This window comes from Ochotona princeps, chromosome 5, assembly GCF_030435755.1.
Source record: "Ochotona princeps isolate mOchPri1 chromosome 5, mOchPri1.hap1, whole genome shotgun sequence".
Taxonomy (NCBI): Eukaryota; Metazoa; Chordata; class Mammalia; order Lagomorpha; family Ochotonidae; genus Ochotona; species Ochotona princeps.
The window spans coordinates 15,433,619-15,448,354 of record NC_080836.1 but is presented as its reverse complement, the minus strand read 5'-3'; the positions used below and the strand labels follow the sequence as shown (position 1 = coordinate 15,448,354).

At 36.8% G+C, this 14,736-nt stretch overlaps 1 protein-coding gene across 1 annotated transcript in view; it reads left to right on the top strand.

Moving 5' to 3' along the window:
* Window positions 1-14,736, top strand: part of DPP10 (dipeptidyl peptidase like 10) — a 537,944-nt gene that overhangs the window by 398,347 nt on the left and 124,861 nt on the right. Inside the window, exon 8 of the mRNA XM_058664194.1 lies at window positions 10,346-10,466. Within this exon, the coding sequence (XP_058520177.1) occupies window positions 10,346-10,466 (121 nt within the window). The remainder of the gene's footprint in view (window positions 1-10,345; window positions 10,467-14,736) is intronic.

Genomic DNA, 14,736 nt, shown 5'->3' with positions numbered 1-14,736 from the left:
TTTGATAGTGATTCTATTTCTAGAATGTCAGGTACTCATACAAAGGTGACATGAGTGATTTGAATGAGTTGTTCTACATCCTAGAGATGGTCCTGCAGAGAAATGAAAGCAGTGCTTTATAACCAACAGAGATTAGTTTAAGGCCAAAATGTCAGAGGCAATCAAACCATTTAACTTGTGCTCGTACTTTTACTTTGCATTATATAAATGGACACACATCATTTATTGCATCAGGCAAATTAAGGAAACTGAAATTTATAGGAAGAGTTGAGTGCTGCATTATGGCTTTCAGGGAAATATTGATAAAAATCAGTTTAAGAGTATTTTAAATGACTTAAAAATACTAAAATGAATTCTGCATAGAGCTTTTTTTCTGTTGCTTTGACTGTATTTTGGCATCCGTGCAGCAAGGCATACAGCACAGAGCCTTGTGCAATCACTCCCATCTATACTGGTGTCCAGAGAAGTGACAGCGTTGTTTAGAAAAAGTCTATTTTTCCTTCCAAATATTTCTAGTCCCTTCTGAGGTGTGTTGTTACCTTGGTTTGTAACAAATTATTGACTACTAAATGTACTTCCATAGCCATTTTTTTGTAGGGTTCTACATGGAGGGAGGAAGGGAGGGAGGGAATGAGGGAGGGAAGAAGGAAGGAATGGCAGGGTGGATAAACAGATTGAGCAGTTTATCAATCACTGATTATTATCACAGTACTGATCTGAGGATTTTTGTATGTTAATAGGATTGATAGATAAATCAATAGGTAATCCATATGTACTTTGGTTAGCTGTATTCCTTGGATTTTCATTGCCAAATCATACAGATATACATATGTTCTGCTTCAGTAAAAACTGGTAAAGCTTTTTAAGAAATACTTGAGAAAACTTATTCTCTTACTAGCTGGGCTTGAGAGTTTTGTTGGCTTCACATCCTTGACACTGTTTATTATTATTTCTCTTTGTAATTTCAAAACTGATAGAAATGTTTCTTGTCTCTGAATTTATGTTCTTTTGTGTTATCATGATATCAGAATTATTTAAGTCAGGGTACAGTCCTCAAGTCTATGAGGATTGATTTTTCCTAATATTTCCTAGCCTACAGTCTGTGATAACACTTGCAACTGGGATTCTTTCACATTCAGTGGGACTAGATCTGCTCGGTGAATATGTCCACAACAACCATTTCTGTTTATTAAATATTTAAAGTTAAATATCTTGCAATGTATTTTGTGCATGATGAGATTGCAAGTACCTTGTTGTCATGCCATCTTTTGCTTACAGGAAAATTCTGCATGCAATTATTCTCTCTTTTATGCAAATTTTCACTTATTCAAAAATAATAGTGGCTGTCCTTAATAATTGCTCCAAATTAGCACATATCCTCATGTTTCATCTATTTCCTAAATAACCTTATACTAAATTCACTTTAATAAAATAATTATTGTACTATGAATTCTTTTAAAAAAATATTTATTTTTATTACAAAGTCAGATACACAGAGAGAAGGAGAGACAGAGAGAAAGATCTTCCGTCCGATGATTCACTCCCCAAGTGAACGCAGCGGCCAGTTCTGTGCCTATCCAAAGCCAGGAACCAGGAACCTCTTCCGGATCTCCCACATGGTTGCAGGGTTCTAAAGGTTTGGGCCATCCTTGACTGCTTTTCCAGGCCACAAGCAGGGAGCTGGATGGGAAGTGGAGCTGCCGGGATTAGAACCAGCACCCATATGGGATCCTGGTGTGTTCAAGGCGAGGACTTTAGCCGCTAGGCCACGCTGCCGGGCCCTGTGCTGTGAATTCTTAAATTGGTCAGTTGACTTTGTAGAAAATTGGAATTTATTCCTAGAAAAGTAAGAGATGTAAGTTTTCAGATAGATTTGGTAAATAGGGTTGCACTATGGAAAATGAGATGGTGGGATATGGTTGATGTACTGGAAACCAAAAGGAGCTGAGATAATTGTTGTCTGTTCAGGATGAAAGGCGAGAGTTCTGCATGATCTGAAAGTTATGCAAACAGCAATGAAAAATGCTGTACTTAAGGTCTATTGCAAATTAAATTTAGAAGGATCAAAGTGATCTACACTAAAACATGAGCATGAGAATTAATAAAAACCAGGGCCGGCTTTGGTGGCTTAGTGGAAAAAAACACTGCCTACAACATTGACATCCCATGTGGCTGCGATGTTCAAGTCTCAGCAGTTCTGCTTTCAGTCCAGCTCCCTGATAATGTACTTGGGAAAACAAGGGAGGATGGCCCAAGGCCTTGGTTTCGTACACCCACATAGGAGACCTGGAGGAGTTCCAGGCTTCTGCCTAGCCCAGTTCCAGTCACTGAGCCCCTTCAAAGGAGTGAACCAGTAGATGGAAGACCTGGCTGTCTGTGTCTCTCTTTTTATCCCACCACTTCCTCCCCTATATTAGTTTATGCTATTTTAAGCAGGTAGAAAGTTTGTAAAAATTATGCTGTCCATTCTCTTTGCCATTGTTGCTAGTTGAACCTGACACCGTGGTTGATTTGCCTTGTGACTGTCACCTCCAACATCTTAATGACTTTCTACATCAGGTGTCACTTTTTTGACTATTGGTAAGAATATAAAATAATTCAGGTTGTTTGCAAACAGTAGGGGGCATTTCTTAAAAAAATAACCTAAAAATCCCACTTCTGAAAATATACTGAAGCTAATTTAAAGCAGGATCTCAAAGAAATATTAGCTCTCCTGTGTTCATGGCAGCACTATTCACAATAACTAGGTGTGGAAGAAACCTTAATGTGCATTGTAGATGAGTGTTTAAAAGTCACTAAATGTATACAATGCAAAGCTAGTGAGCCTTTGCAAAAGACACTGTTCAATATGCAATAATGCAGATGAAACCTTGGGACTATTTACGGGCTGTAAGAAGCAACATGCAGAAAGAATACTGCTTGATTCCAGGTAGCATGTAGGATCTGCAATACTCAATAGAATCAGAGGACCAGTGACTGTCAAGGTCTGGGACTGGAAGCCAATGGCGAGTTATCCATCAGCAGGAATGAAAGACCTCTCTCACTCTCTTTCATTCCTTCTCTCTGAAACTCTGCCTTTCAACTATTGTGTTTTTATTCTTCAGAATAGGTTTGGCTACTAGTGGTCTCTTGTTTTTCCAGGTGAATTTGTGTATCCTCTTTTCTTCCTCTGAGATTAATGTTACTTGAGTTTTGATTAGAATCATATTAAATCTGTATATTGATTTTGATAATATGACATTTTGATAATGTTGATTCTACTGATCTAGGAACATGATAAATTTCTCCATCTTCTGCTTTCTTCTATTTCGTTATTTTTTTTTAGTATCCAAAGGGAGATATAATTTGTATTTTACTATCATAACATGCCATTGACTGTTTCAGCATGTTAGTCCTCATTTACACACTTTTAAATAAGCCATTTTACCTGTGTGTGGGAGTAGTTAAGTATGCTTAAAGTAAAGTATTCCGAATAGAAGACATGATGCTTTAAAGTTATTATTATTGATTAAGCAATTGTTAAACATAACAGTTTGGAATTCAAACACTGAGGCAATTTTTGGAAGTCTCCATTTTCATCATACAGGTCTTCCAAATATTTGGTTTATTCCAACATATTTAAGGTTCTCTGCTATTTTAAATGAGACTGTACGTACAAGTTCTTTTTCAGCCAAAGAGTTGTTTGTGTAAACTAGGACATCAATTTATCTTCATTAATTTTGTACCCTGCTATGATGTCAAGCTTTATTATGAGTTCCCATAGTCTCTCTTTACTGAATTTCTTGGTTCCCATATACATAGAATCATGTCATCAGTGAATAGGGGTAAATTCAATGCCTCATTTTCAATGTGAAGCCCCTTGAATCCTCTTGCTTTCCTGATAATCCTGGCAAGGACTTAACACAATTTTGAATAGAAGTGGTGAAAGTGGACATCTTATGCTGGACTTTCTACCATTGTCTGTACCTACAATGTCATGATACATTTACATAGCAAAATGATGGACTTATAACTGTTGCTTAAACAATATATTATTCTAATAATATAGGGGGGAAAGTGTGGGCAGGAGGAATAGGAAAGTGAAAGGTGGAATTGAAAATCCCTAAGCCTGTGAGACTATATCATGAAAAAATAAAAACAGAGCTTAAAAAATGTGGATAGCCTTGTCCAGTTCCAGATTTTGGGGAAATATTTTCAATCCTTCCCCATTCAGTGTGGTCCTGCCACTGGATTTTCTTTATATTGTTTTGATCATGCTGTAGAATTTCCCTTGTATTTCTATTTTGCTTAGGGTTTTAGCATGAAGTGGTGATTTTATGACATACCATGTTTGCATCTATTGATATGATCATATGATTTTTATTCCTCAATCTACATATGTTGCTTTTCATCCCCACATGCCAGGAGTAAATGCCACCTAGTCTGGGCGAATGATCTGTTTGATGTGTTGTTGGATTATATTGGCTAGTTCTTTGTTGAGGAATTTTGCATCTGTGTTCATCAGGGATATCAGTCTGTAGTTTTCTATACATTAAATATTAGATTTTTTTGATAGTTGTATCTATTGCATATGACAATGTCTTCAGTTTGCTAAGATGTAGTATGTTTTGCTTTCATTTGTATTACTTACACAATTGGTCATAATCAATTTATCAAAGGGTGCCTCGGGACTGACATAATAGCCTAGTGACTAAATTCTCACCTTGCACATGCCAAGATCCCATAAGGGCACCTGTTCACGTCCCTGCTGCTCCACTTCCCATCCAGCTCTCTGCTTGTGGCCTGGGAAAGCAGTAGAGGATGGCCCAAAGCCTTGGGACCCTGAACTCATGAATGAGACCGGGAAGAAGCTCCCGGTGGCCATCACAGTCATGAGGGGAGTGAACCAGTGGATGAAAGATCTCCCTTGTGTCTCTCCTTCTCTCTGTATATCTGCTTTTCCAATTAGAAAAAAAAACTTTTTATAAACGGTTGTTTTTCATTATATGTCTCTCTGTAGGAGATATTGTCTGGGATAGCAGGTTAATTAGAATATTTTCCCCAAAGTAAGCAATAAGACAACACAAACATCACCGTAACTGCACAGTGATGTAACTTTATAGTTACATCTGTAACTATATAGTTACTTTATAGTTCCTGTAACTTTATAGTTCCTGTGAATAGATTATAGTGTATACATACTATGTTTTAAAAAGTTTATTTCACTTATTTGAAAGGTCATGTTTAGAGAAAGAGAGAAGTGAGGGAGGGAGGGAAACTAGAGATCTTCTTTCCACTGGTTCACTCACCAGCTGGCTGCCATAGCCAGTGCTGGTCCAACCTGAATGTAGAGCCAGGAGCTTCATGCTGGTCTCCCGTGTCATACATGGTCTAAAATATTTGGGCCATCTTCTGCTGCTTTTGTCAAGCACATATGGATAGTTAGATTTAGGATGGAATAGCCAGTAACTATATGGGATACTCTCTTAGTAAAAGGTGACTTAATTCATTTCATCACAACTCTGCCCCCACATTTTTAGAGCCTTATTTTATTTACAGGAAAGGCAGAGTAACACTAAATGTGGTGGTTTTTCATCCACCAGTTCACTCTCCAAAAGGTCACAATGAATAAAGATCAGCCAGTCCGAAGCTGGGACTTCAAATTCTATCCATGTCTCTAACATAAGTGGCAGGACCTCAAGCGCATGCTGCTTTCCCAAGAAGATTCGCTGGAAGCTGGAAGGGAAGTGATCCAGCTGAGTTTTGAACAGTTCACATGTGACCCAGTTGTGATGCAATGCCAGCTGTACATCGTAATATCTTAATGATTAAAAAAGCTCACTATTAAAATTATCTTGAAAATCATCAACTAAAGATGTAATATATTTCTAGCAATATTTCAGCTACAATAGATCAAATGTTCAACTATATTGTTGGGGTTTTTTGTTCTTTTAAACCAAGTTTGTAAGAATATGCTACTGTCAGTGCTGTCTGCCATTGTCACTAGTTGAACCTGTTACAGCGGGTTGATTTACCTTGTGGTAACTGTCACCTCCCACAGCTCGATCACTTTCAACATCTGATGCCAGTTGGCTGTGGAAGTCTGCTCAGTGTCTCTTCACTCCACAGTACTAGCACACTCAGCATCTGGAGCATTTGCAGATGTTTAAGTCAGAAGGTGGAAATAGTGGTCAATTAAATTGACCCTTAGATCCTCCTACTCAGCAAGGACACATACTGTATCCAATCACTTGGTTAATGAACATTTTGATTAAAAGGATTTCTTGGGATCTGGCATGGTGGCCTAGTGGCTAAAGTCCTCACCTTGAACGTCCAAGGATCCCATATGGGTGCTGATTCTAATCCCGGCCACCCCACTTCCCATCCAGCTCCCTGCTTGTAGCCTGGGAAAGCAGTTGAGGATGGCACAAAGCCTTGGGACCCTACACCCACGTGGGAGACCCAGAAGAGACTCCTGGCTCCTGGCTTTGGATCAGCGCAGTACCAGCCATTGCTGTCACTTGGGGAGTAAACCATCGGACGGAAGATGTTCCTCTCGGTCTCTCCTCTCTGTATTTCTGCCTTTCCAATAAATATAAATAAATCTTTTTTAAAAAAAAGATTTCTCCACACACTTAACAAATATTTTCAAAGTATTTCATTATATAGTATGTTGTTTTTCTCTCTATTACTTTCTTGGGATCCTTCCCATTTTGAATTGCTTAGTTGATCGATTATATCTTTGAAGCTGAACATTTAGAAGGTTGGCCTGCTCTTCCTAGGCAAGAGTTAAATGATCAAATAGCTATGTATTTCTATTTGTTATGCTCGTTAAGTGCTCATTGAAGAAATTGATTAATGATATCAAAGTATTATGACAGTTGAATCAGTAAAATTGGGACGAATGGCATTAATGTTTGTCATATTTCCAGTGTGATGATTGCAATTGGAATACCACTTTCTCTAATCAGGGTGTCCCAGAAAGTGTTTGTATATATAAGGATCCTTTGAAAAGTTTACTTCAGGGCACACAATTCTGAAATCCAGACAGGTTTTTTTTTTCATAATATGCATTTTCCATAAACATTTTACAGCTCTCAAAAATGTGAAGACAGCATTGTAATTGCATTTGAAATAATGCAATTCAATCAAAACACTGATATTTGAAAAGCAATTAGGAGATTATAAATACACATTTTTATCAAAGCAATTGTCTTTTTTTTGTCCACTAAAGGATATTCTCTGGTATTGTACATTTTCAAGAAATGACATTAAAATTCCGTTCACCTAAACTGTTGACATATGTCCTGTTAAAGTTATAGAGTTAAACTACCCGAAAAACAACCAGGTTCAGCAAAATCATGCTTCAATGCTATAAAATGCTAAATACTAACATTAAAATAGACAAGAGACAGCTGAATAGCAATCTATAGCCATTTTAAGGTATATGGAACATGGTTGAATATAAACCAAAATTGAAATGTCTATGAAGAAGTCACAGGTTGTGGTTGAGAACCTGCATTTCCCTAGTAACATATTGGTTAATCACTACCATGTCAATTAATGCCTTAATGTTGTAAATGGTTGTAAATATTATGTTGGGTTTTTTTTTACCTGATTGGGATGATACTCTGCTGGTTCTACCTTCGGACCAGAGATGGTCTCACCAAGAAGCCATTGAACTTACCAGGACAATAAAATGCTGGACTTTTATGATTGGACAAAACCTCCAATGAAAGAATCTCAACTGAATTTGAACTATGGAAATGCAACAAGGTGGAGCAATCCACCGTGGGTGGGGGAAGGGTTTGGGGAGGGGCGGGGGGAATGCCAGTGCATAAAAAAATGTGTCACATAATGCAATGAAATTAATAAAATAAAAAAAATTCTGATTCCATACTTCTGTTTGTTTTTTTTACCTTGGAGCATATGTCAGTTTCATATGGATCCTGAATGTCATCCAATCCATTTTTCAAATATAAATGTAATTACTGGTCAATAATATTGGATAATTTATACATCTGCTAAACTATCATAGGGGTTTTGTTAATCATTTTGACTTAGAATGCTTCCTTTTGTAGAACTGTGTATTTAGAACCATACTGCTTTGGGTGACATCATTGCTTGCTCCTAATGACAGGTGTATGTGCTGGAGTAGCCTCTGTGTCGATGATCTCTGCTTACTCAGAAGTCCTGGTAGAGGGCTAAGGTACAGAAAGAGTCCCTCTCCGAGCAAGCAAGTCATTGTATACCTGTGTCTTACACTGTTGGTGAAAAGCAAAAGGAGGTAGCAAAGTAGAGTTTAACCAATAATTGATTGGAATACAAAGAGCATATTCTCAGTTAATCAGAAATTGGGAGAGTTGTGAAATGCAGCTTTCATTCAGTGTAAGGATTTCTGAAGAGATAATTCTTCAACGGTTGTTTAAATTTGTTCCACGATTATCACTTCAAATTATTAGAACTAACGTAAAAGCATCAATTATCATCTCTTAATGTTTGCTTCTCTTTGACTTCTTCTCACTTCAGTAACTACTATGCTTAATACTACCCCGAAGACGTATTATCCAACCTATGGCCCCAAGCCAAAGTTTGGGATCATTTACATATTAACTAAAACTGTGAAGGTTTTTGTTATATTTGGAATGTGTTGCTTATAGAAAGCTTAGGCTCTTGGGCAGTGTTATTTTTAAAGTCGGTCTTGCTTTTAGTAATATATGCACATGTCATGCATTATACATGCATCACTTATTCCATTTATTTTTTTAACAAATCTGCAAAGTATATGTTCATCTTAGATACATTGCATTAAAAGAGAAGACAGGCTTAGAAATATTACAGAATACATCAAGTCATTATATTTAGGATTTTACATTTAGGCTGGCTGATTATAAACAGCATCATATACACAACATCCTTCTATAGTTTTCCTTGTTATTTTTTTTTTCAAGTTTTTAGTCCCCTGACATTCTTATTCTGATATCAGCACCTTTACTTGTAAAATAACGGACTCTGTTAAAAAGGTAGAGTGCCTAATTTGATACACCCACCAATGAATACTTGGGCGGTCACCACAATAGAACAGAACATTAGAGGTCAGCTTTGTGGAATGGATGGTTAAGCGGCAGCCTGCAATCCCACCATTCAGTATGTGTGCCTCTCTGGATCTGACTGCTCTGCTTTCAATCCAGTTTTCAGCCAATATGCCTGAAAGGCAGCAGAAGATGATCTAAATACCTGGGACTCTGGCAGTTATAGGAGATGTCTGGTTGGAGCTGCACGCTCTCCATTTCAGCCTTGCCTAATCCTGACTGTTAGAGTCATATGGGAAATGATGGAAGATGGAAGATATTTCACTTTCTTGCTGTCTCTACTCTTTCTCTGTGTATGTTTGTGCAAAGCAGTGCGACTTTCTGGATATAAACATTGTTTGTTACCACACACACTAAAAGTTAAAATCCAGGCCCTCCTAAGTGTAGAGGTAATTGCTTCAGAAGTGCTTATACTTGCTGCGTTTACTGTTGTGTAATAACTATCACATGGTGAACGTGCTGAACATGGACATTGGGCCATCTTGCACCTTTGAAATGTAACATTTGATCTAAATAGCAACTTGGTTTGACTCAGACAACATTCTGCCTCCATCAGCATGGAAGAAATGCTAGTCAATGGAAGATTTTACATGATTTACAATTTATTTGTCTGAAAGACACATCCTTACATGTGGGCATAAACTGCTTTGATTTTGTTATTAAGCTGTTGTTATATTATTTTGGAAAATGTGTTGCTGCTTTTGAGATCTGCTGTGCTCTCGGGCACAGGATGATTATCATTGCTGTACTATTGAAGACAGAGTTACAGGGATACTGGCCCATGGGAAGCTCTAATCAATATAAAGGATTTGAATGACCGTGTTTGTCATTGGCAGATCTGTTAGTCAGACTTCAGAGAACCAAAGAGATTATTGTATTCTATTAATTTCACATTGTTATAGATTATTTAATTATTGATCACCAGATCTATTTCTGTAAAAGTAACGATCCCAAATTGAGGCTTTTAGTTTGGATAGCTCTTGCTGTAAATTTCTTAGCATGCGATGATTTGTCTCTAAGTCAAATCAATTTTATGTGGGAAAGAGATCATATTATGTACATGAAATATTATTGCTAAATATATGAATTTAAAAGAAGCAATACCAAATGTTACAAATAAGCTGTTATTGACATGATAGGGAAGGTGCCATTAATATCTGAAAGCAATACAAATATACATAGTAGAAGCATCATGAATATTTGCATGAAGGCTTATAAAAGGTATCCTAATGTGTTGAGTTTTTTTGTACTTTTTCATATGCTTCCTGATCTAGATTTATATTTTTGAAAATAATATCTACTATCAACCCGATATAAAGAGCAGTTCATTGAGATTGACATCTTCTGGGAAAGAAGGAATTATTTTTAATGGAATTGCTGACTGGTTATATGAAGGTGAGTCACACAGATTTAGTTTCGAAAGGATACAAGTTTTTACAAAGTTTATGAAAACGATTTGTGCATTTCTGCATAACACTTGCAATTTCTTCTCATTACCTTGCAGAATTGCCTTCAGGCTTTTGTTTCTTTGCATGCATTCATACTTCAGCTGATTGTAGTTAGTATCTGCCTCTATTACTCCTTAAGTATATGTGTGTATCTCTGTCTCTATATATGTATGTGTGTATCTGTGCTTGTGGTGTTCAGGCCAGATAAACTTTATTGTTGATGAAGTAATGAAAGTGAATGACCACCTTATATCACTCACAAATTAGATATTGAAATTTTTTTGACTCTGAAAACAATTTGTTCTGCTGGAAAACATGTATGGAATTATTTCAGCTGAGACATCTATTAGGGGCATTTTGCCACATTTTAAAAACTATGATACAGAGAGAAAAATAAAACTTCCCAGAGTGTTATTTTCAATGATTGAACCAAGTGTTAGTAATACTTATATACCTAAACATGAATTGGGTGGAGAAAAACTCTTTGTGCTTGTGATCATATGCCAATTATCAGATGAGTTCTGGATGCAGGTGCTGAGAAAGAACGTCCACATTTAAGATTTTGCAACTGATCTTAACAAAACTATCAGGATTTGAAGTCAGTCTACTTCAGTTCAAACGATAAAGCTTAGAATCTCCCAGAAAATCATTTCATTCCTCCAGAAGCATTTGTAAATGTAGTCTCTGCACCTCAAGTTCTACACTTATCATTTTGTAAGAGTAACGGATCATGGAAATTGTTTACTTCTTTCCCGTAAGCATTAGATACTGTTAAAGGCCACCTACTTTCAAAATGCTTATCATGTACCCAAAAAAGTGTCGGGAGTGAAAATGAAACCTCTGAGGACCTTACATTCAAGTGATAGATTTTGCTACATGGATCCATTTTATTGAGGAAGAGATGTTATTATCCTTGAAAGATAGAAAGATATATAAGTTTGTACTTGTAAAATAGACTTTTACACACAAGCCGGCAGTAAATAATAAAAGTTTTTAGAGGCCTAAGTTGAATGTGAGACGTTATAAGAACCCTTGTGTTACTATCAACAAAAGTTACTGTAGGTAAGTTTATTTTTAAAGAATCACACAAATAGGTAAGTGTATTTCTTTGACTAATATGCCTGAAGTGTGTTGTGATCTGCATGTTTCCAAAAGATAAGTTATTGGTGATACCTACATGGTCTGCTAAATTGAAGCAGCAGTCAGGAAACAAACTTTCAATTTTGGTAGTTCTGGAAAGCTGGGTAGCAGAAAGGACATGATGCCCTAGCCTGGAGAAACATAAAGACAGAAGTGTGGCTTTTACCTTCCAAAGTTTCTTGGTACTATGTGAAGAAATAAGCAAGCAAAGTCAAAGTAGAAATAATAGCCTACTAGACTAAAGAAGAATAAAGCAAGGTAGCATGTAGCAGCGGAACTCAGTAAGGTTGAATAAAATTTGAGACAATCAAAGACAGCAAGAGCCAAAGGAATGTGACCTCTAACAGTGATCTGCAAACTTGAATATTGTCTACTTTACAAAAAAAAGGCACTTCATAAATTTTGTAGGCAATTCAGTGAAAAGCTGAATTTTCATTGGCCTGAAATGTTTTTAAATTAAGTTTTTTGTAATATATGATTTTCATGAACTTTTTCAAAACCCCTTGCATAATGGAGAAAGGAAATGAGCTCTCCCATATAAATAGATGCAGTTGGTATGAAATTGCAATTAAACAGAAAGGACCAATGAGTAGCTAACAGGCTTTTTCTGTGCACTGACAAGACAGAATAAGACACTGTACTAAAATCACATCAGCCAGAGAAGGGAAGAATCTAAAATTGATGAGGCAAAGAAAAAAAAGCATATGTATTGGTAGCTAAAACATGGAGGTTCATGAGAAGTCAAGAATGATTATGAGTGCTGGTGGGTCACAATAAATAGTGGTGGCAGAAACGGAATGAACATTAACAAAGCAGATTTCAGGGAGAAGAGGAGCAAGTGGCAGGATATGTGGCCATTCTGTACACTGCTGGTTGCTACGTCAAGCTACGTCGTGTCATCTTCAGCATCAGTGAAAAGCTGCATCGACTGGCATGTACGAAGGCAGGCTGACTTTCGGTTGCCGATGTGATTTCTGATGAAGGCAACCTGGGCTGCTGTCCTCATGGGGAAGAGTCATACAGATTATGGGAATTACAGACTCAAGGACACTTGAAGGAAAGAAAATAGAGATCATTGTTTGTAAAAAGCAATTTTCTTACCTAGAAACAGGATGGTGTACATTGAGGCTGAGAAAAAATAGCCTGCTATGGATGAAAAGAGTCCAATGAGTGACAGAAACATTTGAGCTAAAGTACAGGATCTGTTGCATTCTGAAAGAGAACGAGGGAACAGAGACATTGCCATCTAGGTTAAACTCAGTATTTATGGCCCACATGTTTGGTGGGTAAGAAATTCCACATCTGTATTTGATGTAATACTCAAGATGCCAGGGAATACAATCACTTAGTGACATGGAAAAGGCTAATGGATGGCAGCATTGGCATTTCAATAGGATCTTCCCTCCCTTAGTGATGTTAAATGTTACCATAGCCACAGCTTCAAAAAGCTTTTGTTAAGAATTTACTGTATTAAACATGAGCAAACAACAACTGTGAGTCTCATTTCTAGTCATTTCAACACCTAAAATGAAGTAATATGTCTAAATGAAGTATAAAATTTTATGTGCTGAAATTGTAAAGAGAATATTATTTGAAATTCAGTCCTTCACTATGGAGTGCATGTATCCATTAGCCATTAAATGAAGAGAATATAAAGAGAAGGAGTAAGTGTTTCTGTTTTAGTTATTTCCAACTTCCAACTTACTAAAACGATAAACTAGACAACTTTTCAAACAAGGAAACCATGCAGAGCATGGCAAACAGAAATATGAAAAGAACGTGTCAGATACTAAATGGAGTTGCAAATAGAATTAAATCTAAGGGAACTGAGGAACCTAAGATGATTTATAAATAGTCCTTGCATTCATCTTAACAACAACAAAAAAAGATTAAAGTTGGGGGGGATACAAGATAATCACTATCCACATTAATAGGTTGGTAAGTGCACATTTTTCATTCAGTAAAACAGTGCAAATGCCTGTTAGTACTGTAGTTTTCCTCTCCTCAAGAAGCCATGGACTTTTCTCCTTTCATTAATTTAATAAGGGTTTACTAAGCACTTACTGAAGTATTATCCCAGAGGAAGCAGCCATGGGATTGAGAAGGTAGGAGGATTAACAGTGGTACTGAGTCCCTGGAGGTTAAGCAAAATTGTTATTAGTTCTGCTTCTGGATAGCTGGTAATCCTACCAGCAGCAACACCAGTCAGTTGGTAGAGTCAGAAATAAAATTGCGGTAAATGGAGGTAAAAGCGTGAAATGAGAAACTTATAAATAGAGGCAGTTCTTTCAAGAAAGTTGTCAGTGAAACACAGAAAACCAGGAGCAAAAAAATCCTGCACGTCCCCCCAGGACGGGCAGTAACATCTTCAGAAAATCCTATCTGTCTAAATTGATAAACTACAAATAGAATAAATCAGGCCAGTTTTCAGAATAGGACATTAATCTTACAACAATGGTGGGATCTTAGTTTCCTGGAAATGTTCTGTGTTGAGGCTGTGTTTTTAAGAGTCTGATATAAAACCACATGCATTGCAAACTCCATCTGTTCTGTAGTGAGGTTTTCTAAACCAGAGTAATAAAAATGAAGACCCTAAGCCTACAGTAAATTCAAATGGAATATAATTTATTTTTTAAAGAGTGGGAATAATATAATTAACATGGGACATTTCAACCCATAAATAAATATCCCAGATAGTTGTGGCTAAAGAAGTCTGTGCCTTATCCGAGATGACTTAAAAACATGTGTATTAAAATACACGTATTTATCTTTCTCTCCAGTTAACCTTTGAAGATAGTTGCATGGATCTTTGCATGTATTGTTTTTGAATAGTAACACTTTTGTAGGGAAGAATAGCAAGTGCAAATCCATCCATTATCAAAACAGTAGGTGAGACACAATTTCTGATATAAAGAAACATCCTCAAATCTGGGTCATGCTTACGATTGGAAACTGCTAGCATTCATATGGCAGCACTTGTGATAAAACACACTTCTTAGAAGTTCGGAGTTGACTTCAATCAGCAGAATCTCTCTGTAACTTCAAATCATACTGGACTTAGAATTTATACTCAGTAT